General features: G+C 39.1%; 3 protein-coding genes across 5 annotated transcripts in view; 2 read left to right on the forward strand and 1 right to left on the reverse strand.

Moving 5' to 3' along the window:
• The window catches only part of LOC122870084 (SH3 domain-containing protein 19-like), a 31,388-nt gene extending 16,902 nt beyond the window's left edge, over positions 1-14,486 (forward strand). Inside the window, exons 8-17 of one of the 2 annotated variants that reach the window (XM_044183824.1) lie at positions 3,891-3,962; positions 5,327-5,582; positions 6,277-6,571; positions 6,670-6,864; positions 7,568-7,626; positions 7,754-8,016; positions 9,001-9,032; positions 9,272-9,446; positions 10,192-10,280; positions 10,512-14,486. In XM_044183824.1, coding sequence (XP_044039759.1) covers positions 3,891-3,962; positions 5,327-5,582; positions 6,277-6,571; positions 6,670-6,864; positions 7,568-7,626; positions 7,754-8,016; positions 9,001-9,032; positions 9,272-9,446; positions 10,192-10,280; positions 10,512-10,619 — 1,544 coding nt within the window. In that variant the 3' untranslated portion in view covers positions 10,620-14,486. Of the gene's footprint in view, positions 1-3,890; positions 3,963-5,326; positions 5,583-6,276; positions 6,572-6,663; positions 6,865-7,567; positions 7,627-7,753; positions 8,017-9,000; positions 9,033-9,271; positions 9,447-10,191; positions 10,281-10,511 lie in introns of both variants that reach the window. The other variant, XM_044183823.1, reaches the window with a different exon arrangement.
• LOC122870258 (low affinity immunoglobulin gamma Fc region receptor III-like) overlaps positions 1-27,302 on the forward strand; it is a 1,099,642-nt gene that overhangs the window by 299,499 nt on the left and 772,841 nt on the right. The gene's annotated exons all lie outside the window — the stretch shown is intronic.
• The window catches only part of LOC122870116 (serine/threonine-protein kinase DCLK2-like), a 36,961-nt gene continuing 33,936 nt past the window's right edge, over positions 24,278-27,302 (reverse strand). Inside the window, exons 12-16 of one of the 2 annotated variants that reach the window (XM_044183914.1) lie at positions 26,885-27,018; positions 26,717-26,794; positions 26,426-26,522; positions 25,815-25,889; positions 24,278-25,437 (exon numbers count right to left, since the gene is read on the reverse strand). In XM_044183914.1, coding sequence (XP_044039849.1) covers positions 25,312-25,437; positions 25,815-25,889; positions 26,426-26,522; positions 26,717-26,794; positions 26,885-27,018 — 510 coding nt within the window. In that variant the 3' untranslated portion in view covers positions 24,278-25,311. Of the gene's footprint in view, positions 25,438-25,808; positions 25,890-26,425; positions 26,523-26,716; positions 26,795-26,884; positions 27,019-27,302 lie in introns of both variants that reach the window. The other variant, XM_044183913.1, reaches the window with a different exon arrangement.

Below are 27,302 nucleotides of genomic sequence, written 5' to 3' on the forward strand. Positions count from 1 at the left end.
GGCAGCTAGTGGGAACTGCAAAAACAATTACTTTGTTCCAAATCAGAGAGCGGCCTGGAGAGTGGGTTTTCATCTCAAAGTAATAAAGGAGTCATTCGGTTTTTTTCTCTTGGACTATAATTTTCTAATATTGTGACAAAGCCTCAAAAGTGATGGAGCTGAAAACATTAATCAATTAGTTGATTGACAGAAAATTAATCAGCGACTATTTTGATCATTGATTAATCATTTAAGTAATTAATTAATTAAGTAATACCAAGTAATCCCTAGTTCCAGCTTCTGATTTTGCTAGTTTTCTTTGACTTATGTGAGAGTAAATCAATAATTTTTGGGTTTTTCGGACTGTTGATTGGACAAAACAAGCTATTTCATCAGCTTGGGCTTAATGACGTTCTTATGGGTATTCTTTACTATTTTCTGACATATAGTGAACGAATAATTCGAGAAAATAATTGGCAGAGTAATTGATAATGAAAATAATCGTAAATTGCAGCCCCAGATTTTAGGTAGTGTTTTTTTTTTTTCCTATGCATCATACCGATCCTGATGACTGCAACAGTAAAATTCCTATCAAGCTAATTTCTTTTGTGAGCTTTCAGGTAAAAAATAACACAATTAAAAAGGTTTTTATACACAAACTACACCCTTAACTGTCATCCAGAAATTGGTTCCTAATTGGCAAAGTATTGTTTCGGATCTTTTGCTCGCAAAATGCTGAGGGATTTTATTCTGAAAGGCCAGTGCTTCTCTGTGTAGCTTGCCCCTGCAAGCTAACCCCACTGCTAGCTACAGGGACACTAAAGCTTTATTTTGGGAGAACGTTTTTTGGGGCCGAAACAGTACTGCTTGCATGATACAAACATCAGCTTTATGTTTGGGCCACCACTGAGCTGCCGCTTCCAAGCTGCTCACAAACTTTTTTTTGCTAGAATTTGTTTAATTTGAGCACATTTTGCTGTTGTGGTTGTTGGCATGTCGGAAACAAAAGCTGTGTCCCAGTTGCACATTGCTCACCTAGTGTATACAATATACTAATCTTTAACTGTACTGTTTTTTGCTGTGAATATTCAAAAATATACAAAAATCGAAATACTGCGACCACCATCCACCATTGGTTTTACTCTTTTCCCAGCTGTGAGCAGCTCCTCCATTTCCTCAGTGTAAACAAGTTAGTCAGTGCAGTTTATCAACAACAACAGTTTATTCAGCCTGTACATTGGAAGCCAAAAACACTTCAACTCAGAAGAGATTTCACAAAGTTTTCCATCTTCCTTCCCTCTTTTCCACTCCTTTCACTGCCCACAGATGTGTTTTTGTGTGTTTGTGTCGTGGCAGGAAAATCCCGACTTTACTGCCCCTTTAAACTGAGAAGGACTCATTTTCACATTTAAGACGTTTAGCTGATGTCGTAAGCAGAGTGACTCGTAGTAAATGAAAAGGTGGAGGTTTTAGGTCTTGGCTGTTGACAGACATGCTGACTATTACTGGGAAAAGGACCTGAGACTTTTAATTTACAGGATCATAGGTAGAGCTGAATCGAATATGTATATTAGCTTGTTTTCCTAGTCTTCGAGTAAACTAAATATCTTTGGGTTTTGGACTGTTGGGTGGACAAAACAAGCAATTTGAATCTTTGAGCTTTGGGAATTTGTGACATTTTTTGCTACTTTCTGATATTTTATGGAACAAATGATTAAGAAAATAAGTGTTTGTTGCAACCCTAGGTAATTTTAGTTAATTATACATGCACAGGTTAGACGTCTGATTGAAACTTTTCAATTGATCATGATTTACAGTTGAGTGATCCAATATCAGTTTTTAATATCCCAAGATTGCTCTTTGCACCTGGGCCTTTTTTTCTGTGAATACATGTACATATGTGCTAACTGTTAAATGTAGGCTGTGTTTACTCGGTATAAATGGTAGTTAAGGCTGCATGATGTGTAAAATGTCATTACACTTCTACATGTTTGTACAATGTGCACAAAAAGGCTATTGTCAGTCAAAAGTAATACAGATTATGACTGCTTAATTGTGGAGTAAAAATAAAAGTTACCAGGATAAAATCTGAGAAACACAACACTGGTATTTATCTGATTTAATTGAGTCTTCATGAATCGAGGTTGAATCTGGAGATCTGTGGCACCGAACACCCGACTGTTGGATGGCATGTCGGCCTGCGATGCTTCAGTTAAAGGCCAGTCTGTTCGCCACCAAAGTTTCTAATACTGCTCTCAAGGCAGTCGATTGTATTGACGAGTATTTCTTGTTTCTGTGATGTAGCGCAGCAGTGACTGTGGACTGAACAGCTAAACTTTGGTCTTTTAAAATAGTTAAAATTCATCTCAGTCAGCTGGTGAACTCCTGCTTCTCTGTTTCTGCACGTGTGCAGAAGTTCAGGTCATTTCACAAATATTTACATTAGGTCTGACTGAAGCGTGCTGCTTCCTGCTTACACTGCTTATCTACCAGATAGCCTGAATGTGTAGCTGCTGCCGATAAGCTTTCAGTTTTTTTTTTGTTACTGAACTTCAGACTTATTTGCAGAGCAGCTACACTTGTGATAATCTTGATTATTTTGTTAGATTTCAGGTATCACCACTGTGAGGCTTTGTTTAGTTAACACTAGGAAAGCATCTACTGATATCATACTGACACTGGGATCAGATTTAATTAGTTTCACTTTTGATTTTACTTCAAATTAAAGTGTGATTTGTCAAAAATGAAACCAAGGCTTTTGTCATGTAGAAGCTTGTATTTCTCTTATAGTGGAAAAGCGTATTCTTCTCAATTACTTCTGATCAAATTTGTCCATTTATCATGATGCTACCACCATCAATTACAGAATTTCATCAAATATTTTGCAGCTGTAATTTGGACTTCACTCGCGTATTGTTAGCCTGCTAACAGAATTTTGAATTGCTGCCCCCACTTTTGATTTATTTATTTTTTTCAGCCATTCAAATAGTGAATAATGAGTAATAAAAGTGAATAATGAAGTGAAAACGAAATGGCAATTGAGTCTGATTATCAGGCTAAATTTGGGGAATCTCCAAAATAACAGCCTTGGTTTGGTCATTTCAGAAGTTGGCGTTATGAGGTGTTCGTTGTGTATCTCCCAAACCTCGACTAGGACAATATTTGAATAAAGTTTCAAGCATTTGAACACATAAAGGAAGGAGTCAACCTGGAGGCACTCGTACAGATTCATGTGTGCTGAAGCATCACTTGAAAGATGAGATCAGTCCGGTGGCAACAGTGTTGATGCTGACATTTGAAATGTTCTCCACTGTTTACCCTGAAACCTCTCTGGGATTTACTGTGACGTCAGTGTTTCTGGTGCTGAACAGAGTTTCATTGTAATCTCAGACTAAACAACAAACAAACGTCTCAGCTCACACTGGAAGAAAAGACTGAAGTGGTTGGAGGAAGTCACTCTTCCTCTCTGCCTCTAATATGACAGATGCAAACCTTAAAAGGTTCCAGACCTCTGACTTACCGCCCAACAAATATCTCATATTTGTTCAGAGATTCATATACTATAGATCTGGCCTTGTGCCCTTTGACAGCTGTTTTAGCCAGTTGGAGAAACAGTCGACCAATCAGAGCTCTGTAGGCGGGATTATGAATGTCACCGTCATCCTCCTAATTAGCTAGCTAGCTTCCTTGCTACATTCATGAAAAAAGTGACAAAAAATGGCAAAAAGTGTAAATGAGATCGACGCAGCTATACAGGTTGTTGTAAGTCGGCTCACAGAAAGAACATCTCTTAAACGAAAATGTTTCGAGTAATCGAACAAGTAATATTTCTGTATTTGTGTTTTTTTGTATTTCTGCATTTATTTTAATTTTTCCCCCATAATTTCTTCTGATTTTTGTTGTTGTTTCAGTGAAAGTAGGAAGTGGTCGTCCAGGCATCCCGACCAAACCAGCAGCACTGACCTCACCACGCAGATCCAGCGGTGAGAGAGAGAGACTGCGTGTGTGTGTGTGTGTGTGTGTGTGTGTGTGTGTGTGTGTGTGTGTGTGTGTGTTAACACTAAGCTGGATGTAGCCTTAGTACAATGGAGCATTTGAGAGCTTAGAGACACAAATCTTGCTTTCTCATTATGTTGCAGAAATATGCAAACATGTGGAGAGATTTTATGTGGGTGTGTGTGTGCAACAGAAAGAGAGCAAGGGGGGGGGGCTTATATTATTCAATTCAAACCTTGTGAAAGAAAAATGCTTTGATTGTGTGAGAAGAAAAAAGCCTCCACTGTTGTTGCTGCTGTGTGAGTTTTATGTGTCAGAATTGAGTGTGTGTGCTGCCAGCTGTATGTTGCTGGCTGTGTACACGTGTGTGTGTGTGTGTGTGTGTGTGTGTGTGTGTGTGTGTGTGTGTTGTGGTTGTGTTCAGCCAAGCCATGTGATTAGTCAACTTGACAGAGAATTCCCATTATGCAGCTAGCCAGGCTTTATTGGCTGCTACTTGAATTTGTGTAAACCAGGACGCTAGTTGTTCTGGTTTTGTATATTTCAGAGCCCCTAACCCTTTTCCAGTCAGTACACTCAGTTGTGTAACAGTTGTATTACCAGCCAGAGAACATGTGTACGATAGTGACCTTGCATTTGGCCTAGTCTGTACCTTCTGTGTTTTCTTTGAACTAAAGTATTTGTATACATTTCTCCATCTTTACCCACGTAGTTATTCGATCTATGTGTGCTTTGTTCCTATTTAAGTAGCCAACATGAGCAAAAAAACAGAGTGGTATAAGCAGTGTGTATTATAATATCCAAATGTTTGATTTACTTTAACCTTTATTTCAGTTGAGATACCCCCCAATACCCTCTGAGCACTTCATTGTTCACTGTGTGCCTGCAGCTGAATGCACACTCACTGTACAAAAACACAGAGGTGTTTCTGTTAGCCTAAAATGCTACCCGGTTGCCAAATAAAATATGGTCTGCATCTATACATATTTTGTTAATTAATCAGTGTAGGGCATCATGAAATGCAGGTTGGTTATGCAAAATATTCTTATATAGTGTTGAATGAAGTTGAAAATAAGCTGAAAATTATTGTGAGACGAAATGTGGCCTTGTTTTTTGTTTTGTTTTTTATTCTTTTTCATGTTTCATACATTCAAACTACTCATTACTCATATCAGAAGTTAAAGTGAGGTAACAATAACATAATAACAGTAAGGAACATTTTAATATAGTAATTGTCTACAAGCAGATGTGATGAAATGCTTAAAAAAACAAGTTAAATAAATAAAATGGAGATAAAGGTAGGAATGTGTAGTATGAATTACGTAGTTTGACATCTGCTCTCCACCTCCAGCTCCAAATCTGGACCCCAAACACACCAGAGCCTCACCAATGCCGCCAGATCTGAACCCAGTCTCACCCAAACCTACAGCTGCTTCCCCAGCCACAGCCCCCAAACCTTCAGGACCGGCCCCGGTTCCAACCCCGGGCTTCAAACCCCCAACCCCAGCTCCAGCTCCGGCCCTGAGAAAAAGCCCCGTGATCCAGACCAAACCAGAAACTACCAGCACTGCAAACCCAAACTCCTCAGACCCTCCTCTCCCTCCACGGTAAGAAAGAGATTTGTGATAATCCAGGAGGGGGATGAACCGTGAAATAGGACTCCACTGTCCCATACAAGTGAGAAGGCCTGTTAATTAAACTGGAATTATGCTCCAGTCTGGAAAACTATCTCAGTTTTCCAGACTGCTGTTGCTCTGGAGCGACGAGAATGTGCTCTGTCTTTATTTTGGATTACACTGCAGCGATAGTTGCTGTTTCCCAGCGTTTCTATTCCAACAGTGCTGGAAAAACAAGCACTGATACTTAGAGACATGCACCATCAGCTAAGGTAGAAGTGAAATATAAAATCAGATGAGTTTATTATATATTGAGATGTGAAAGTGTTCCTTTTGTTTGTGTTGTTACATTTGTTTACATACAGTGTAGTCTGAAGAATACTCAGCTGGTCTCTGCTGCACAGAGCAGATCGAACCGGGCAGGAAGTCAGACACAGAAACGGCATCCGGTCGATTTTCATAATAAAACACCCTGTGCAGACTCATTATATCAACAACAAACACAATTAAAACAGACAAAAAAAGAAACCGTTTAACTACTTAGCCTACTTATCTACCGTCGAAGCACAAAAATCAAGGAAAAAGGACCAAATCAACAAAATCGGGCAGGCAAAACGCTCCGCTTCTGAAACGCTCCCGGTGGAGTAGTAAATCAGTTCACCTGACTCATCCTCTTTCTCTCCAGGCCTTCAAGCGTGAAGCTCCTCCCCCTTCGACCTCCACCAATCAAATCCATCCCTGGGCGTCCACCTCCTCCAGCCATTAACTCAACTTCCTCAGCGAATCAGTTGACTCCTCCTCCTGCCAAAACTAGTCCCGCCCCCTCAGTTTCTCCAGCCAGCCAGTCTTCGCCTTCACAAACCGCTTCATCCCCTTCTTCAGTGTCAGCCAATCAGATGCAGTCTCAAAGGGCACCAAAAAGAGGACCGCCTCTGCCCCCCCGCCCGAAACCTGGACACCCTCTCTATAACAGCTACGCGGTATGGACGCACACACACACACACACACTCTCTCAATCACAAAATACTGTGATAGATTTGAGTTGGTGTGTCATTTCTTAATTTTGTCTCAGAAACAGGAAGTCCTGATTGTCCTGGACGACCCGAGCCCCTCAGAGCCTCTATCAGGTGAAGGGAGGAGTCAAACCGCTGTCACCCCACTCATCAACCCATTAGAGTGTCTCCTGGACCTGGACACCCAACCAGAACCTGTTGCAGATCAGGACAGCCAATCAAAACTTGCCTTGGAGGGCCTTAGCCTATCAGACTCCCAGGTATTGGAACAACACGCAAAACCTGGTCGTTTTAAAAGCCTTAAGGTGTTGAAATTATATAATGTAAATTATTTTATAATTATATTATACTCCTCATGATGAATAAACTGATCTTCATGTGGAGTGTCCCTTGAAATACTTGCAAATGCTCTCAAACAGGGCTCGTTTTAAACCTCAGTACACTTTATCGAAAACCGTCAAGTAGTAAAAACTGCCGTTATTCATCCGGCCAAGTTCATAACCTTGTTTACTTCTTACTTCTTGTTTCTTTGATCAGATAGTACCTGATTGAAATCAATTTTGCCAATTTTAGTCAGATTTATTTAGGTAAGTTCCTGTTTTAGTGTTTAAAAATTTAACATTTGTTGAAAAACATGTTTATATTTCTTAAAGAGTAACTTAACACCTCTTGATAATCTTGTTTTTGCTGACATCAAGTGGGTTAACGTCTCACCTTGCTGTAGTGATATACAGGTGTACTCCGGGACACCGTGACATCACTGTTGGGTGTGGTTACAGGTAAAACAGAGCACATTTCTGACCACAACTAACTTTTCGTCAGTGTTACATTACTCTTTAAAAAATAGTAAATAGTAAAAGACTTACTTTAAGTGCTGTGATTGTGTTTTCCCACAATTAAACTTTTTATTTTAAAGAATATAAGTTGACAATAGTTTTGTTTTCCTTTTTGTTTTTCATGTAGTCCATTCTGCCTGTGCAGCCTCCTGAGCAGAAAGAACAGCCAGACCCTCCTCCTGTCAGGTCACACACACAACATGATAAACTACTTACCAGAGTTATAACTTAACAGTAACTATCTGTAGAAGACCACATTTGTTCATCATGCATTTCATTTTGTGTGTTTCTTGGTGTGTGTGTGTGTGTGCAGTGGTCCTCGGTGCGTTGCCTTATTTGATTACGAGGGAGAGGAGGATGACGAGCTCACCTTCTCCCAGAGTGACGTCATCGCCCTCCTAGAGCTCATTGGGCAAGAGTGGGGGCGGGGCCAGATCCACGGGCGAATCGGAATATTCCCCCTGAACTTCACTGAGGTGGTGGAGCCGCCCACGCAGCCGGCGTCGTCACCGGGGGAAACGGCAAAACCAACGTCAACAGATACCGCAGTGACAGAAAGTGCCGTTGATCCGAAAGGTCCTTCATACTTTTCTTCCTGCCTTCTTTCCTGACGACCTTCCTTCTTACCCTGACTGACTGACTGATTGATTATATTTGATCTAATGGCTTATTTCCATTGTGGTCCTCCAACATCAGGATCACAATCAAGTATGTGTACACATACAACACCACCTTTAATTATGACAATGTCAACAAAAACTGAACATTATGAACTTTATAAAAAATTAACAATTTATGGCAGAGCTGTCGTATTGATTGCATTAGATTGTACAGGTGTACCTAATAAAGTGGCCAGTGAGTGTATATGAAAAACAACAATGACCAACAACATACAGTGTCTATATACACAAGTCAAGTGTTTCCGTGCAAAGGAATAAATATTGAATGGGCAAAGCACTAGATTACTTTATATACATGAAGTGGGTGGTTATGTACAGTATATGCATGTTTACATGCCTCATAACTCCAATTAATGACACGAGACAAACCTACACACACACATACAGGCGAAGTGGCTAAGCCGACATGTTCAAGCTTTCTTTATAATATAACCAAGTCTTCAAATGACTGAGAATCCATTTGGAGTTGCTCTCCGACATGATCGACTTGTAGGAATAATATTACTTAGTATTGCAGCAGGATAAAGAAATGTTTTTAACCATCAAACTCTTAAAGAGGAAACTTGTTGAACTTATCTTTTGGAATAGCTGAGTGTCCTTAACCAATGGAAAGGCCCACAAAGGTTTTTAACGGTTTTATATGTGAGCAGGCATCTTAATAAAGTTGGCCTTTCCTTCCTACAAGCCTTTTTAACTCTCTTCCTCGCATACGAAGCTTTCAGCCATTTTTCCTTACGTCCTTTCTACCTATACTTTTATGATTATGCTGAAATGATCTGATAAGTACATGAACTTCAAAACAGTTAAAGCAGATTCTTTACTTTTGTCATCTTTAGATTTGAATGTAATGGTAGTTTTTTTTTTTTTTTGTCCTCAATAGCACCAAAGACCTCACAGCACCCAGACTCAGAGGTGAGTGTGTGTGTGTGTGTGTGTGTGTGTGTGTGTGTGTGTGTGTGTGTGTGTGTGTTGAACATAGAGATCAGTCACCAGTGTTGCAGTTAGAAAGCTCCCTCATTTTCTAAAGTCGTTTTCATTGAAGAAAAACAATAATTTTTCCTGCTTATTTCATATACTGTAAATCATTTCAAGTTAATTTATAGTCAGATTTTCACATTTATTTGTGTGTGTGTGTGTGTGTGTGTGTGCAGGCAAAGGAGTGGGCTGTGGCTGTGTTTGACTTCCCCGGTCAGACTGCAGAGGATCTGTCCTTCCACAAGGGGGCGCTTATTCAAGTGACAGAGCATATTGATGCTGAGTGGAGGAGAGGAAGACTGGAGGGGAGGGAGGGGATTTACCCTGCCGCCTTCACACAGTCCTGCCAGGGTACAACACACACACACACACCAGAGACAAATACACACCCTAAAATACTTGAGTAGAAAACACACAAAGCATAATCAAGTATAAAATAGACACATTTATATACTTGTAATAACACACCCATATTGGTGAAACCAGCAAAAACACACACATCTAAGTCATACATATCAAAAAAAAGAAATCAAAAAGTAAAATATATGGCACACACAAATACACATTTGTGTATGTGGCAGGTGAAGAGAAACCTGATGCTTTAAAGGTCCAGTGTGTAATATTTAGGAGGAGCTATTGGCAGAAATGGAATATAATATTTATAAGTATGTTTTCATTTGTGTATAATCACTTGAAAATAAGAATCATTGTGTTTTCATTACCTTAGAATGAGCTGTTTTTATCTACAGAGGGAGCAGGTCCCCTTCCACGGTGGTCACCATGTTGCACCGCCATGTTTCTACAGTAGCCCCCAACAGACAAACCAAACACGGGCTCTAGATTGGGCCGTTCGCGAGTTTCGTGGCCACCGTAGTTTCTCCTACATGCTTGGAAGGGGAGGGTGAGGCGAGCGGTGTTCAAATGGTTGCAAACTGCAATTTCAACGCTAGATGCCATTAAATCCTACGCACTGGGCCTTTAAAACACACACCCACATTAGAAAGCAGTAGCTCACTATATCACACACATACACGCTCACCACATGAGTCAAAGAGTATTTGTTTTTCTAACCACAACTTGCTCTTCCTGTTTCCAGCTCAGCCAATCCCAGGCGAGCAGTCAGCGGTTAAAGGAGTGGCTAAGTTTGACTTCACACCAGAGAGCGAGGATGAGCTCACGCTAAAGGTGTGTGTGTCTATCATGAGTAGAAATCATTTATCTTGTATGAGGACGTTTTAAGTTTTGAATCTCTGCACAGACTAGATATATGTTTATGTAAAATTTTAATATTTATAAATGTAAGTCAGTCAGTGAAGACAAAACATTGATTTCAGGCAGTTCTGTCAAAACTGCAATTTAAGTTTGTTTCTCAGCAAATCTGCTCTCTTTCTCTGTCTTTCTGTCTTCCTCCTGCAGGTCGGTGACATTATAACGCAGGTGGAGTCTGTGGACGAGCAGTGGATTTTGGGAGTTGTGGGCGGGAAGCGTGGGATTGTGCCTAAAAACTACATTTCACTTCTCTGATGAGGAAATCCTAAAAAGGCAAATAGGAAAAACTAGAAAATGACTTAATTTCGGCTTTTGCAGCCACTCTCTGAACTGGCAACCTCCCCCCCCCGCCCACCTGTCAACACTACAGACAGTTTTTCATGTGCGCTGCTTTTAACAAAAGAGTGCTGCGTACATGTGGACACGCATGTGAATTCTGGTCCAGTGTTTCAAAGTTTTTCCAAAAACTTTTCAGGCAGTTTTTAATGAAACAAAAGCAGCCTGGTCAGTTTTTATTGGTAGTTTGGTTACTAAATTGGAGAAACAGGAACTCTGAGGTGTGATTGGATCGTCTCTTAGCCCAAGAAGGGGAGTGACCTTTGACAGCGTAAAACTGATATCGCGCCGTTGATTTTCATCTCAGCGTCGTCGTGTTGTGAGTCCTTCCTCTGTGCTCCAATTGACTCTGTGAGTTGCTTCCCACCTGGACTGGATTTTACTTTTTTCTTTCACTGACTGATCGGTTCATTAGTCCTGACCGGCCGGTGGACTCTCCAAAAATCAAACCCTGAAGCTCAACTGTTTTAGCCCTGCACTAGTGTAAATCGTTCAAATCGATCCGCATGACAGGAAATTATGGAAAAATATGATGTAGGTTGGACATGTCTGGACATCTGCTTTAAAGAGTTGCTGTTAGACAACTTTTCCTCCTTTTGTCTCATTACAGATGTTTAACCTAGACTGATAAAAAATGTCATTATGTGTGGATGTGTTTAGATACATTTCCAAAATCAGGCCAACTTGCAGTATTTGAGCTGGAAAGCTTCAGCTCAGCAGGTTTAGAGAGGATGACTAATTTACTTTAACTAACTCAGTTAAAACAGCATTTATCATAAACACAGTCCACCGTAAAGAACTTTATTCTCTTCCTGAGCCAGAGGAGATTAGAAAACTGAATTAAAACTGAATAATGTGGAGCTTTAAGCTGAATGGCTGCTGGGCCGGATAATAGAGAGACAGACAGCAAGGCGAGTGTGAGCTGTAGGCAGGATGTTGGTTGTCTGCTGCCATTTGTGTTGTTGTGTAAAGCACAGTTTTCCTAAATGTTGATCTGAGGGCCTAATACTGCCACTTTTGAAACTGGAAATTATAGGAAATTGTCACTTTAGTTCAGAATGTTTAGTTTTGTGACACTGTAGGTACCTGTAGCTATTTATAAGTGGCTATAAAAGGTCTTGGTTTTTGTTGCACAAGTTTTCGCTGATAAATTCTTACAAAAAAGCTTATTTTTTTTATGTTTTACACTCCCTAAGCTTTGAAGCTTAAACTGGATCATTTTACATAAAGAACACTAAGACTGGTTTTCGTCTGTTATCTAGAAATTGGTTATACATCATTGCTGACCATTTTCCTTTTCCTCTGTGAGCGCACACACAACGAGATGCAGACCCGTGTGAGCTGAACGTTTTCAGCTGCCTTGCCACCCTGATGAAGGCAAAATGGCCTGAAAGGTTTGGTGAATGAAGCATGATGTACTGGAGAAGAGTTGTGCAACGTGTTTTAATGATTTTGAGCCTTTTGGAAAACGGTTGGCAGCGATGTAAAGTGTACATGATTTGTATTTAACAGACTTAAACATGCAACTAAAACTTGACACTAAGAGCGAGCAGCTGAAAGCAAACATAAATGAATAACCAGTCACGGAGCTCAGTAGTAAATTACAAACTTGGACGTTGGATTATGAACATATTTTAAAACTGTTGAAGAAAATATTGAAAATAAAAATCACATTTGGTACTTAAAGATATCATAAAACATGTTTATAGTTTAGAATAGTTCGACTGTGCAATGCACAGTTTTCCTAAACGCTAAATGTTTGTAACTCGTAGCACTCAGTGATCTGAGGGCCAAATACTGCCACTTTTGAAACTGGAAATTATAGGAAATTGTCAGTTTAGTTCAAATTAACTGTCAGAATGTTTTGTTTTGTGACACTGTGTGTACCTGTAGCTATTTATAAGTGGCTATAAAAGTTCTTGGTTTTTGTTGCACAAGTTTTCGCTGATAAATTCTTACAAAAAAGTCACGGAGCTCAGTCGTAAATTGCAAACTTGGACGTTGGATTATGAACTTGTTTTAAAACTGTTGAAGAAAATATTGAAAATAAGCTTTACAAAATTTAAAAATCACATTTGGTACTTAGAGATATCATAAAGCATGTTTATAGTTTATAATAGTTCAACCTGCATGTCATATAAATACATAACTCGTACAGCGTGAACCAGAAACTGCTTTGATGACGGTTTGCTGGTGAACTTACCGGGCTGAAAGTTGTGACATTAAGGGATTAAAAAACTATTTCTTGCCCACACTGATTCATGTTTGATTTCCTGCAGTTAAACAGCATTGTAAGGTGGTTTTGCACCATGCTGCACTGTACCAAATATAGGAAGAGTGTTTGTTACAACATTATGGAACTGAACTTTTTCTCATCACGGTGCAACGCTCTAGCTGTAGTTTTAAAAATGTACTGTACTTCCATCTTTTCTCAGTATGTTTCCTGTTTTAAAACACTACATCTCAAAAACAGTATCTCATCATTTCCAGACTAAATATAAAAGTCATACTCATCAACTGAAACTCATAAGTGTTTTTATTAAAGATGAAACATGGAGGCTTTTCTCTAAATGTGCTGTCAGCAAATTAGCAGTGATGACGATGAATTCCTCTTATTAAATTACGTGTTCAGTTGTTTATCTGACAAATGGAGCGTTTTGCTCACTATTGCCTGGACCAAACCTGTGACTTTTAGGATACATGGCAACCTCTCATTCCTGCCACTTTCTGTTCCTTTGCCTCATGTTAAATGTGCTCAGATTAAAAGTAAGTGTAACTTATTCATTGTCTTTTCCGTGCAATTCTTAAAGTCTGAGAAGGGAAATTTAAACGTTTGCTTAAATTTTGGGGGAAAAAAGGCTAAATTTACCAAATAAAATGCAACCAGATGACAGTGAATGTACAGTGGATGATAGTAGACAGTGCTTAGTTAATGACCATCCCTTGTCCACTTCTTTTTACATTGCAACGTGAGATCATTTGAGCCCTGAAGATAACAATAGTGTGACGTGATCATTTGGTCGAGCCTACAAAAAGTGGAACCGGTACAAAAGTCTATTGATTTTAAAAGAGCAAAACAAAAGATCTGCATTCGCTACAGTAGCTCTTCCTGTTCACTGATAGTTTATTTTACTGTGTATATGGTGTGGATGTTGCTCACAGCCCTTTCCTGACTGTCAAAGTCGTTTAAAATTTAATTAGATGTCAAGTCAAGACTTCCTGACTCTACTGTCATACAAAAAACAGACCATACAGTTATTTGACAGTCATGAAAGAAGTATGGGGAAATGTTTGCACTGTATATTTGTTAATGAACTATTAGAGCACAGCAAATGTGAATGATCAGTGAATGATCACTATTATCTGCACTGTCTGTGCTGCAGATAAAGTTAAAATGATTCTCATTAGACATTTAAACAAGCGGACTAAACAGTGAACAGTTAAGACAACAGTCAGCATTTTTATGTTGGTTGTGAGTTGTAGCATCAAGGTTGACATTATAGCCGAGCAGGTTGGATTTTTCCATTTCTAATTTTGACAGGATTGAACGTTTGCAGTCGTCGTCACGACTAATTCGGTGGCAACTCGTCAAAGAGAATTTCACATGTGGCGTCTTTAACCTATTAGACTGTTTGTGTACAAATGTAATGGCTGCAACGCTAGTTTGTGTGTGTGAGGGAGAAAGACACGCAATGAAAGAGATGAACTGCTTTGTAAGAGATTTTATGTATAACCAAACATTCCAGCTTTTAAGTACAAATAAAACTTTCAAACATTTCAATAATAGTTTAATTTGATTGTTTCTTTTTTACTTTTGTATTAATTTTTGCTCTGTTTCATAAGAGGTCGTAGTAAAATCCAGATACACTCAATCGTTTATCCATTCCTTCTGTTAACATGAGCTCACACAAAAAGCTTCATCAGCAGCAGAGCGATATAAGGACAATATTATTTACCCTGAGTCTGAACTCTCAGGCAGTGCTTCCTCTCAGGCTGCATTTAGATCCCACCTCCTCCTTCGTGATAAATACTGTAGACCCAACATCCTATCTATAAAACATAACCCTCAAGAGAACCATTTGTTTATGGAGTTTGTTGTGGGAGTGTCTGCAGCCTGACGGGAAGATCTGCCTGCCAGATGTTCAGGGCAAATTCAAAATATTACTTACCACTGTCTAGACCGCTGTAGGTCTCTATAAATAATCAGCTGTAAAATACCTACAGTTTGATGTTGAGGTGACGATGTTAAATCAAAACCTACCCCTAAAATGAATTTAAGGTTAAAGGGACTGCAAAAATTGTATTTCATAGTATTTGATTTATATCTTTTCATGCTTAAATATTTTGTAGCTATAGTCATGTTTCTATCCATTAAACCAAGTAAATTAACTGAGAAGTTTGGTAGGGTTTATGCTTGAATAATTTAGCATTTAGCATGCAAATAGCATCTTCTGAAAACATCCGTTGTGTCCAATAACAGAGAAAATGTTGACAATGTTGATGTTAAACTTGCTTATTCACAGTCACATCAATAAAACTTGCTCTAAACAGTTCAAATTGCATTCAGAGCACTAGACAGTGATATGTAATTATCTTGTCACACACAGAAAATATTAAACAGAAATACAAACTGCACCCGATGATAAACAAGTTTAAGAATCACTCAAATTATTGATTACTCACTGCCTCTTTAATAAGTCTGTCTACTTGAGCTCACATAACTCAGCGGTTTCTCCCTTGGAACCACGAAGCCAAAGTCCAGCATAGAGGGGCTGAGTGGATGTGGTCTGGACTCTGTGGAGGAGAGTCATAGTTTCAGAGATGCTGTAGAAAGACAGAATACCTGCGCTGTGATCCAGGTACACTGCTATTCTGGAGGGCTGAGAGCCTGTAATGAAAACTGAGGTGTGTCTGAACGCATAACTATTGTCATACGCCAATGCTCAAGACTCATTATTGTATCCAAATGCACATGCATTGAAGTCTCCTCATTTTTGTATGTGACTGCTATTGAAACTCTACCTTTTGTCTCCACCTCCCAGAAACAATGTCCAGTCAGTCCATCCTTACTCATCACCTGAGGTAAGCCATTGAATCTGTCCGGGTGACGAGAATGTAACTTTTCTTCGGTCTTTGATACTTTTCTGTCTCCATCAGATAACAACAGCTGTGCTTGCTGTGCTTGGATCCAATGTGATTTGACGTGAATATTGCAAGAACTCAGCTCTGGTCTTTGGCTCTGCTTGTGGGAGTAAATCATCAATGTCCTTCTCTGTCAGTGAGATCTTCATCCATTTAGTTAGCTGTTTAGCTGTTAGATCCTCAAAGTACTGCAGATGATTGATTTTTGGTCTTGGTGAGTCGATAGATTCACTAAGTCGTGACTTTTTTTCAATGACACGGATCAACTACAAGTAAAAATGCTGCATTCAAAACGTAACTTCAGTCAAAGTGAACACGTGTTTGCAGTAGAATGTACTCAAGTATCTGAAGTGAATGCACTCATAGTGAAGTAAAGTTCTGTTTCATTGTTGGTTGACAACTTTTAGGGGTTTTCATGCTTTCAGATTAATTTAACAAGTAAAGAAAGACGGAAAAATGAAGGATAGAAGGAAGAAAGAACTTCAACAAGGAAAAACTAAGGTGATATTGTCGATATTTAATGAGCGCTCTCTAATGTTGAATGTAAAATGTGAATCTGCAGAGTAACCAGTAACTCTAGCCTTCAGATAAATGTACTGGATATATTGGAAGTACCAGAACCTCAAAGTGGAGTTTGAGTAAACGTATGTAGTTACTTTCCTCTGTAACTCACAAAGGAAAAGCTTTAATTGCAACGTTGACCCAACAGTTTCTGTACACTATTCTGTTCTTCTTCTGCTGTAAATATCCTGATCATTCTCTGACTGCTACAGTCAATATTGTTCTAATTGTTTAACACAATATAATAAACTAAACGTTGTATAGAGTAACTCGTGTAGATAAAGTTCATCATCATGGCAGGAAGACAACAGTAGCTCAGACACAGCAGGCTGACACGATGCCACTGCATCAGTTTTATTTTCACAGTTGAATGCATCTTTGATAAAAATCAGGTTTTTCTTTTTCGCAGAATGCCTGATCACATGTTTCATATCAGCACACATCACATTACAGATCATTGTTAGCATTAAGACATGTCGACAACATCTCCCTCCACTTCAACCCAGGACTAGTTTTCCTAAAAGTATCTTGCAGTAAAATTATAGCTTCCTTTCTTGATAAGAAAGTGATTTATAGCCTCCATCTCCTGCTGAAGACCAGGAAATATACAGTCAGAGTTGGTCTCCGTGTTTGAGGAAAAGGAGGGGTTAACAGACTTTGTTTCTGTCAAGGAAAAGGAGCCGTTTGAAGTTTGGCAGCATTTGTGGCCCTTATTTACATGTTTACAGTCGGTTTGAACTTCGGCAGTGTGTTCTGTACTCGTTCAAGCCTTTAAGACTGAGCTTTGGTAATATGAGACAGATGGTTGAAAAGCTCCCTTGGCCTTCAGGTGGTCAGTGAAGCAAAGCAGGAAATACAGGTGTTGATTAGAAGTTAATCATTGTCTATTAAAAACAATCTCATCTAACTTTCCCTTTCTGAATTCAGAAACTTTGCTGCTCCATTAAAGTTAATATTGTTTTTATAATAATTGTTATAAATGGGGATTGGCTCCCATTCAGCTACAAGAGCATCAGTGAGGTCCAACACTGATGCTGGGTGATCAGGTCTGGCTCAGAGTCGGCGTTCCAGTTCATCCCAGAGGATGTTGGATTGGGTTGAGGTCAGGGCTCTGTGCAGACCAGTAAAGTTCTTCCACACCAAACTGGGAAAACCATTTCTTTATGGACCTGGCTTTGTGCACAGGGGCGTTGTCATGTCGAAACAGGAAAGGGCCTTCCCCAAGCTTTTAACACAAAGTTGGAAACACACTATTGTTAAAATATCAAGCGATATTTGCTATAGCATTCAGAGTTCCGTTTGTTGGAACTAAGGGCCCTAAACCGTGAAAAACGATCCCAGACCAAACCTTGTCGGGGGTTGTCCACATACTTTTGGCCATATAGTGTACTCATTGTGAAGAAAATGTTTGTTGTTGTCGGGTGGAAACCTTGTATCTCCCATTTTAAGGTTTTTCATGCTTTCAGATCAGTAGGAGGAAAGAAAGTAAGATGATATCGGCAACACTTAATGATCTCACTGTATCTCATGCGAATTGTAAAATCCGAAACTCCAGCCGTCAGATAAATGTAATGGAGTAAGAAGTGGAATATTTACATCAGATCTGTGGTGGAGGAAAAGTAGAACATCTCCAAAAAGAGAAATACTCTTATAAAGTACAATAACCTCAAAATGGTGCTTGAGTAAATCGACTTGGTTACTTTCCACCTCTGTAATTCATGTAGAAAAAGGTTTAAATACCGGTATTACCTTTGTCCCAGCGGCATTTGTGGACCGCTGTGCTGCTTCTGATGTAAATGTCAGTTTTTAATAGTTACAGATACGTTTTTTTTTTTTAAAAATCCCTTTTTATAAAAGTCACGTAGAGTCGATACAATTTGTCAACATAGCAAGGCAGTAACAAAGACACAGCACGTTAACATGATGCCACTGCATCAGTTTTTATTTTCACAGTTGAATGCAGCTTTTCTCGATACAAATCAGAGTTTCTCTTTTCGCCGAATGCCTGCACCCTGATCCCATCAAACATACATGTTTCATATTAACACATCACATTACAGATCATTGTTAGCGTTAAGACATGTCTACAACATGTCCTCAAAAGTTCTCACATCTCCTTCCACTTCAACCCGGGGCTAGTTTTCCTAAAAGCATCTTGCAGTAAGAAACACTCATCAAACAGCTGAGTTTTAATTTAGATTTTAAAATACTTAAAGTGCATCTTTGCTTCATTTAACAGGAACAACTCTGAGAAAGTTTGAGCTAATGTGCTGTAAAGAAATAACACCTTTTTAGGCAGGAAACGACAAAAGGCTTTTTTCTGTTTTTTAGCTACCAGGTTCAAGGTTCAAGATTCAGTCTAGTCATTCCAGAAAACGGATTGTCTTCAAAATGAAAACATTTGAGAATCTTTGTACTGAGAAGGTATACAGTATAACTATTGTGAAATGATTCAGCACGAATCCTCAAGCTTTAAATAAGTTTGAGCTGATTGAACGGAACAAAAATCAACCTCAGACTCAGAGATTCCTTTTAGGAAAACCAGCCCAGTTTGGTTCAAAATCCTAATTTGTCTACTGCAGCTCAATTTAAAAAAAACAAAAAACAAAAATCAGTTCCTGTCTAAAATGAGGCATGATGTGAAATGATCACACACACACACACACACACTCTGCATTTGATAAAAACACACATTAAGGGCCTAATAACTACAGCCACCCTGGGTCATATCGCTCTGAAATTACTTCGAGTCTTAGCTCGCTACAGTGGAACCAGATGGACTGTCTCTGAAGTGCTTACTTAGCTCCACCCGCCTGGGAATTAAAGCTGCGAGTCCCAGTGAAGTCACAGTTTGAAGGAATGAAACTGTATTTTTCAGTAGACTTTTGTTCATACCTGAACACATTAACTTGATATAATATAGTTAGAGTTTATATAGAAGAGAGACGGGGTCAGATGGTAAATTCTGAGTTCCCAAAATAGCACTAAGAACCTGGGCGATAAGAGGAACGTTTTTTTCTAGTAAGTCACCGACATGCAGTCTTTTTTCTGGAAAGTGAACGCATCACAACGCAGTGGGAGAGAACGACTAGAAACGCTGACGAGAAGGAAGCAAAAAAATTGCACAATGTTTACAGTAGAAGCCTTTTTGTTTCAGCGGCACGATTATGCAACAGCAGGATTTCTAAACTTTCAGTGGATGCAAGCTACATTCAAGGAAACTCATTCAGTTGTTTACTGCTCGGTTCAATTCATTTTCTGACTCTACAGTTTGTTTGTAAACTGTCACACCCCTGCGTGCAACAAAAAGAACAAAAGAGTTTCTTGCAACTGCAGTACCACACAGCAATCACATAACTTTAACAAAAAAAAAGTGAAGTTGTGATTGACTTGTAGTGATGGATTCAACCAAGTTTTTGCAAATGTCGAAAGCCAGGCTAAAAACTTTTAGGAAAAACAGTCTGCAGTAATGTTAAGTTTACACAATGAGCTAAAACGTGTAAAACCACCAATATGGCTCTTTAACATTACCACCGATAGTAAGAATGCTTTTCTTTACCCTCTCGTCTCACTTCTAAAAGTAAACTGTTCATTAGTGTCAGGTGGCAAGAGAGCAGTCAAAAGTCACAGGTGCCGTCACACATCAACAAAAAGAGTCATAGAAACGGAAAAGATTTCAAACGCTCGTTGACCCAGGTGTAGCTGCATCGCTAACAGCATCAACAGAAGGCTCCTTTTGGTTTGGTTTAAAGCAAAGAGAAAAGAATTAAGACTACTGGGTTCAGAGCAGGCATAGAAGGTCAAAGGTCAAAGGCAGAGCCACTGATTAAAAGAGTTTGACTTTTGTTGCAAACGGTAATTCAACTGCGAGGAACTGAATCATTAGTGTCGATGCTAATTAGTGTTATTATAATAATTAGTGTTAGCACAGAGACGACTTTATGATGATTCGTTTCCTAATGTCATCTAGAAGTGGGTAACTTTTCAATACATTATAAAAAAATACAGATTTTAACCATGATGACACATTTACAGTACTTTTGGGGTGTAACAATACATCGTAAATATTTACACTGGCAGCTAAATTTGATCAATTCAGCCTCTGTAAGTGTTGCCTGCTGCCTCAAAATGTTGACATTGATCTTCATAACCAGAAATATGGAGGGGTTAAGTTAAATTTTTAAGTTGGGTTCTGTGGACAACTAATGCTTTCGGAGACTGTTTTTAGAATGATTTTGTCACTGAAATTAGTTGTATAAACTAATAAATTGTAAATCTTGACCCCATGTATCGCTTAAGTGTGAGTAGGAATTTGTTTTAATATCTAATTTTGTTAAAAATATCACTCTGCGTACCAAAGGATGAGCAAAACGTATCGTTACACCCCTAGTGGAGAGTCTGCACTGGTCCAATAAATAAGATACCGCGGATCCGGCAACACAACACAGGGTCGTCCGGCAAAAAAAGCAGAACCCCGCTCGACAACATGCAGTAAGGCGCTGCGTTGGCCGCGCACGTTACCTCGCGATTGTTGAAACGAAAGGTCAAATAACTGCTGTCGTGAAAATATAAATGAGTATTATAAACATCAGTTATTGCAACTGAACTTCCTGGATCATATTTCATTGTCTCACCTACCATTACCTTAAAACAACACGCAGCCCCCTACGTTTTCAGTCTGAACGCCTACCAAGCCTTAAACCAAGTCAGAGCCTCGTAATTACACAAAAATGTTTGATCTTTACAACTTGAATCTGATGGTGATGCTGCCGTTTGAGCTGGTTAGCAATGTAAATTTGACCGAGACAACTGTAATTTGTGAACGTCTGTGATACTGAATCTCCTGAGACTATTGGTTGTTTGGGGTTTTTTTAAGTTTTCTAATGTGTTCGTGGCTTTAAGCGACAGAATGCATTCCCACAGTCGTCCGCTCAAAGTCTGCAACATGCATCCAAGCCAAACTCTTAATCAGTGGCTCCGGCCAAAGGACAAGGCCATGGAAAGGTCGTGCTAAGTTCAAAGGTCATGGTAAGGTCATAACACTGCATCAGGTCAACGCATTTATCCAGATGACGACTGACACTTTTCAAGTCTTTAAAAAAAGTGACCCCCCTTCCCTTAATGCAGACACGCACACACACAACACACATACTGAACCTCATATTTTCCCCATTTCCACAATTTGAATTAAAACATTACGCTGTGGAAATCAAATACCCTCGCACACTTATTTACACACACACACACACACACACACACACACCTTTCCTTCATCCTCAATGATTCTTATAACCAGTAACATCAACAGACAACATGATGGATGTGTGGATGGAGCGATACGATTGATAGATGACCCACTATGTCACATCTCTCAGACACATGCGCATGTAAGGAAAGAGATCCATCACTGTCCAGTCCCGTGTTGCTAGGCAACATTTGCTACCAGATGTATCAGGAAGTCGACTTTAAAAAGGTAAGAACTCTTTCATTACAGTTCGTCAGCATCCCTCAGAAACCTTGAATCTTAAATCTTGAAGCCTATTTTGTATTTGAATAAGGAGCTAACTATTGAAAATACATTTTCAGTGGTGGAGGAAGTATTCAGACCCTTTACTTAAGTAAAAGTACTAATACCGCACTTTAAAAATACTTTACAAGTAAAGGTTTTGCATTGAAATTGTTAATTGAGTAAAAGTATGTAAGTATAAGCAGGAAAATGTATTTAAAGTATCAAAAGTACTCAATGCAGAAAAATGTCCCTTGTGCGTTTATATAGTATATTTAATGATATACTGTTATATATTATTACTCATGCATTAATGTTTAAGCAGGAGCTAACATTATCCAACTGCTAATTATTTTCATTATGGATTAATCTGCTGGGTATTTTCTTGATTCATCTATTTATTGTTTGGTTTGTAAAATGTAAGATAAAAGTGAGAAATGCCGTCACAATTATCCAGATTATCCAACTGGGCTGAAACGTTTACATGAGAAATGACTTAAACGATTAATCAGCTATCAAAACAGTTCCTGATACATTTTTTGATAATCAACTAATTGATTACTCAACTAATCGTTTAAGCTCAAATTGTATATTCTGTTTGGTAATTTAATCATATTATATATATTTGATTTGTATCATATTTCTTCATATGTTTTGTATGTAAAAACCTAATTTGTAAAGTAATTAAAGCTGTCAGATAAATGTAGTGGCGTACAAAGTGTCGTGAAATGGGACTACGCAAGTAAGTACTGATACTTAAGTACAGTATCTGAGTAAATGTACTTAGTTAAATTACACCACTGTACATTTTAAAATGTCAAAATGTTTCAATATCGGAGAGGAAAATATTTTTTTAAATTCTAAACTTTGGCTCTTTAAGAAAAACAAGGTTTTTTCGGGGTGCTGACACATCATGTCTATGATGAGATTGTTTCTTTTCATTGTAGTATTTATTTATTTTTTCAAACTGCTACTGTTTCCCTACTTCACAACTGACTCACACAGACATACACCAACAGAGAGTGATATTTACAGTATCTACAACATATTTTATCCTCCGTTAGCTGCAGGCGGGAGGAGAGGCAGGGAGCTCGGGGTTTGAACTGGAACCCTTTACCTCAGTCATACTGCAGGTAGAAACCTCGAAAGGTTGTTGAAACGGTTTTTGAAATTGTGAGGTTTGGAAGTCACTCAGTTAATCTGAGTTACAGTACGAAGCCTGGGAAATAGGTGAAGGACGGGAGTTGGGTGATAGGAAGTGTCCTTCAGTGGAGTGGAAGAGGACACTGAGTCTGTGTAGATGAGGCTTATTGTTTTGAGGGGTTTTTTGTGTTTTTTCCCCCAAAAACAAATCAAGTAACTTTTCACTTATTATGAATATTTTTTTTAAAGTTAAAGGCTTTGAAATAATCAATACTACTGAAATCCAAGTGGAAATTGGCTTTCAAAAATAATATTTGTGTGGGAACAGAAAATTTGGATGAAAATACGTTTTTAACAGTATGGCTCAACGTTTTGGAAAACTCGTATTCACTTTCTTGCCGCGAGTTAGTTAGACGATCGGAGCCAGGAGGCGATTAGCCTAGCTTAGCATATAGACTGGAAACGGGGAAACAGCTTGCCTGACTCTCTCCAAAGTTCAAAAATATGCCTACCAACACCTCTAAAGCTGACTTACGCAAAATTGTTGTAAAAACAACATTTTGTGGTTTTATGAGGAGTTACATGGTGGAACTATTTCTTGGCGAACAAGAGCATAATTTGTCTTTTTGTGTATATATGAAACAAAGGAAATATAACGTGTTAATTTGTGAGCTTTAGAGATGCTGGTAGGTGGATTTTTGAACTTTGGACATAGCCAGGCTAGCTGTTTCCCCCTTTCCTTTAGGCTAAGCTAGGCTAATTGCCTCCCGACTCCAGCTCCATGCTTTATGTACAGACATGAGAATGGTATAGATTTTCTCAACCAACTCTTGGCAAGAAGGCATAGTTCCCAAAATGTCAAAAACGTTTCCTTAAAACCAATCTGCTCCTTTCCAAAAACCAGAAACAATGAGCCTGATCTATCTATCTATACAGCTAAAGACAAGTGCTGGGGTCTGAGGAGTAGAACCTATGGAAAAGAGGGCTGAGATTTAGGATATTAAGAGGAATTCATCAGCAGCGTAAACAGGCACAGTACTCAAATATCTCCTTGGAGTGGTGGGCCTTAAGTAGAAGATATGAGAAACGTCCTTCAGGTCAGCAGAAAGAGAGCTGGAGGGTAAAAGGCAGGAGAAATGGGACGTTTCCCCAGAATAAATGGAAGACATCCTGGTCGCCAAGTGGCGGGGACTACAGAGAAAATAATCCCTAAACCAGAGGGAACGTTTGTTAATGAATCAGTTGTTTATTTCCCTATGAATATGGTTTGAGGCCATTTTCAGAGCCTCTGAGTTAAGTGTCATTCAGACCAGAGGTAAGGGCCATTTTCAGGAAATGGGTCCAGTCCCATGAGACACTGGGTGATTAAACAGGATATGTCCAACAGCACCTTAATGGTGTCCCAGTGTTGATATGGTGTGTGTCCTTCAAGCAGCAGTGAGGTGACTTCATTAGTGTCTAGCCAAAACAAAACTGGACCTCTCTTATAGACCAATATGACTTCCAATAATAATAGACGTTTAATGGAGCTCATCAAAGAGAATGTAAATACTTTCCAGTACAGCAGCAGAGACGGGACTTGTGAAAGTCTTCAGTAGATTAAATGCTGGTCTAGACCAGAGGCGAGGACAGTTTCCAGGAGATAAATTGGAAATAACAATGGAGAACTTGATTTGTTTCCAGTGGAGGAAACGGCATGTGTCCTAGACTAAAGTGAGGTGAGGAATCCTGTTCAGTTTCCAGATAGAAAGTCTTTAAAAGACCATTGAGAGGGAAATTCATTTGGTGTCGAGTAGAAGCAACAAAACCATTCTAGACTAGAGGCAAGGGAACTTGTTTGGTTTCCAGTAAATCAAGTGGAAAAAACAGGACGAGTTTTTGTCCACAGGTGAGGGAATTTGTTCTGTATCCAGCTGAGAAAAGGGGCGTTTTCTAGACCAGTGATGTGGGAACTTGTTTGGTTTCCAGTGGATGAAACAGGATGGACTCTAGACCAGATTTGAGGGAACTTGCTCAGTTGTCAGTAGATGAATGGGGATGTGTTCTAGACCAAAAGTGAGGGAACTGGTTTAGTTTCCAGTAGAAGAAACAGGGAGGTGTTCTGAAACTCATTTACTTTTCACTGGAAAAAACAGGACTAAAGTTCTAAACCAGATTTGAGGGAACTCAAAACCACTCAGACCAGAGGCGGGGAAACCTTTGGGTAGATCAAACAAGCCGTGTTATGTTTGGTTTCCATTCAGTGAAAGGGGGCGTGTTTTAGACCAGAGGTGAGGGAACTTGTTTGGTTTCCAGAATTGGGGATTCCTGCTCCGGTTCCAGTGCGTCTCCACTGGTCTGGTCTTCAGTGCTGCTCACAGTGTTGGAGTCTACGGGAGCCTCATCCTAAACAAACACACAGAGTGAGTACTCAGATTACTTTTTTTGCCATTAACTTGTAATTCAATGTGCTTGTTTTTAAATGTTTGCACTGTTTTATGAGGTTTTTTTTTATGCGGAAGTTTCCAGGAAGTTGCAAAAAGAGACAAAGCAGTCTTATGTTTTAAAATAGTTACTGACAAAAGGAACTCAAGCTGTTTTGTCCAGTTAGGTTTTGAAATGAGGAACACAAATGTGTTTTTTCATGATGAGTAACCACAGAACATAGTTGCTTTCAGTAACAAAGTGATTTCCGAAAACCAGAGTGATAAAACTCGGTTCCTCCTTTGTACTCAGTATGTGTGTGTTCACATGTTTGTGTGTGTTTGTGCTCTTACAGTCACCCAGGGGTGTGACAAGACCTCCTCGGCAGTGAAACGAGTGTCAACGTTCACCTGCAGCATCTGACTAATCAGCATCTGGGGAACAGGTCATGTGACATGTAAACTGTCTGAATTCATCTTCTATTGAATCTTTTGCTAAAAGACACCTGGAGGGAATTTCACATAAATGGCATTTAGTTTCTGATGTTAAAGTTGTTGAAAAAACTTAAAATCATGCATTTTTAATTTTGTAAAAACTTAGTGGGCTTAGAGATCTTTTGACTTTAGTAATCAACAATGTGTCACAAAGTTCAATGTGTTTCTGTAGAAAAATTAATTCTAAAAAACATATTTATCAACAAAATTATGATTTCACTAAATAAGCAAAACAATCTAACCACAACGTGACAACTTTTAGTTTTTAATTCTGTGGAAACAACTCAGTACTCAAACTCTGCCTTTATTACCAAAAGTTTGTCGTTAACCAGACGAACCAACAGCTTTGTTTGTTTAAATAAACTTCATTAAATTGTATATATATGTTTTTGAGCCCGTGATGTCTGACTTTCCCACCCAGCATGTGAACGCTCCATGTGACGGACATATTTACTGTCAGTATGAGTGAGCGGTACCTTGGCTGGCAGGCTGACGGTGTCCCAGTCTGGAGACGGAAACTCCAGCTTCCCTCTGAGGATCTGATCAAACAACTCCTCCTGGATATTATTCTCACTGAGGAGAGGAAGAGGAGGGAAATGTTAATTAACTGGACCAAAATGACTACATATTTATCAGTTAATAGCATAAAAAACAGATCATATTTAATATAATACAAAATAAGACAGTATATTAGTAAAATAAATTAATTAATTGACAATTCAGCACTAGATGAATATTGATAATTGGAAAACTTTGTAAACACTGACCTTCTAAATGGAGGGAATCCACACAGCAGGATGTAGGTGATCACTCCTGCCGCCCAGATATCCACCTTCAGACCATAGCTACACACACACACACACCAGTTTTGTTTTATAAGTGTCAGTTAAACTTTTCTACCCAGAAACTGATTTTCAGCTCTTATTCTCTCTCACCCGGTCTCAGCGATGATCTCCGGGGCAACATACGTCGGCGTGCCGCACACAGTGTACAGCGGCCCCTCCACCACCGTCGCCAAACCAAAGTCACCCAGCTTCAGTGACTTAGTGCCATCTGGATACTCACACACCTGCCGTACACAGAAACAAACACTTCAAATCCTCCCAAAATACACACAGTACACACCCAGACTGTAGCAGGTAAACAACACCAAAGAGTAGATTTACTGTACTTCTTAAACAGCACCTTGTTTTTAAAATAATTTAAAAAATCTAATTAATATGATAGTAAACTCATGCCTCATCAACCGCAGCTAATACAAGAATTAAGAAACAATTACCACTCTATGATTATTTTACTTATTTATTGTACATTAATACTGCCTTCACCAAGTTGTGGAGTATTTCCAAATAC

Source organism: Siniperca chuatsi, linkage group LG22, assembly GCF_020085105.1.
Source record: "Siniperca chuatsi isolate FFG_IHB_CAS linkage group LG22, ASM2008510v1, whole genome shotgun sequence".
Taxonomy (NCBI): Eukaryota; Metazoa; Chordata; class Actinopteri; order Centrarchiformes; family Sinipercidae; genus Siniperca; species Siniperca chuatsi.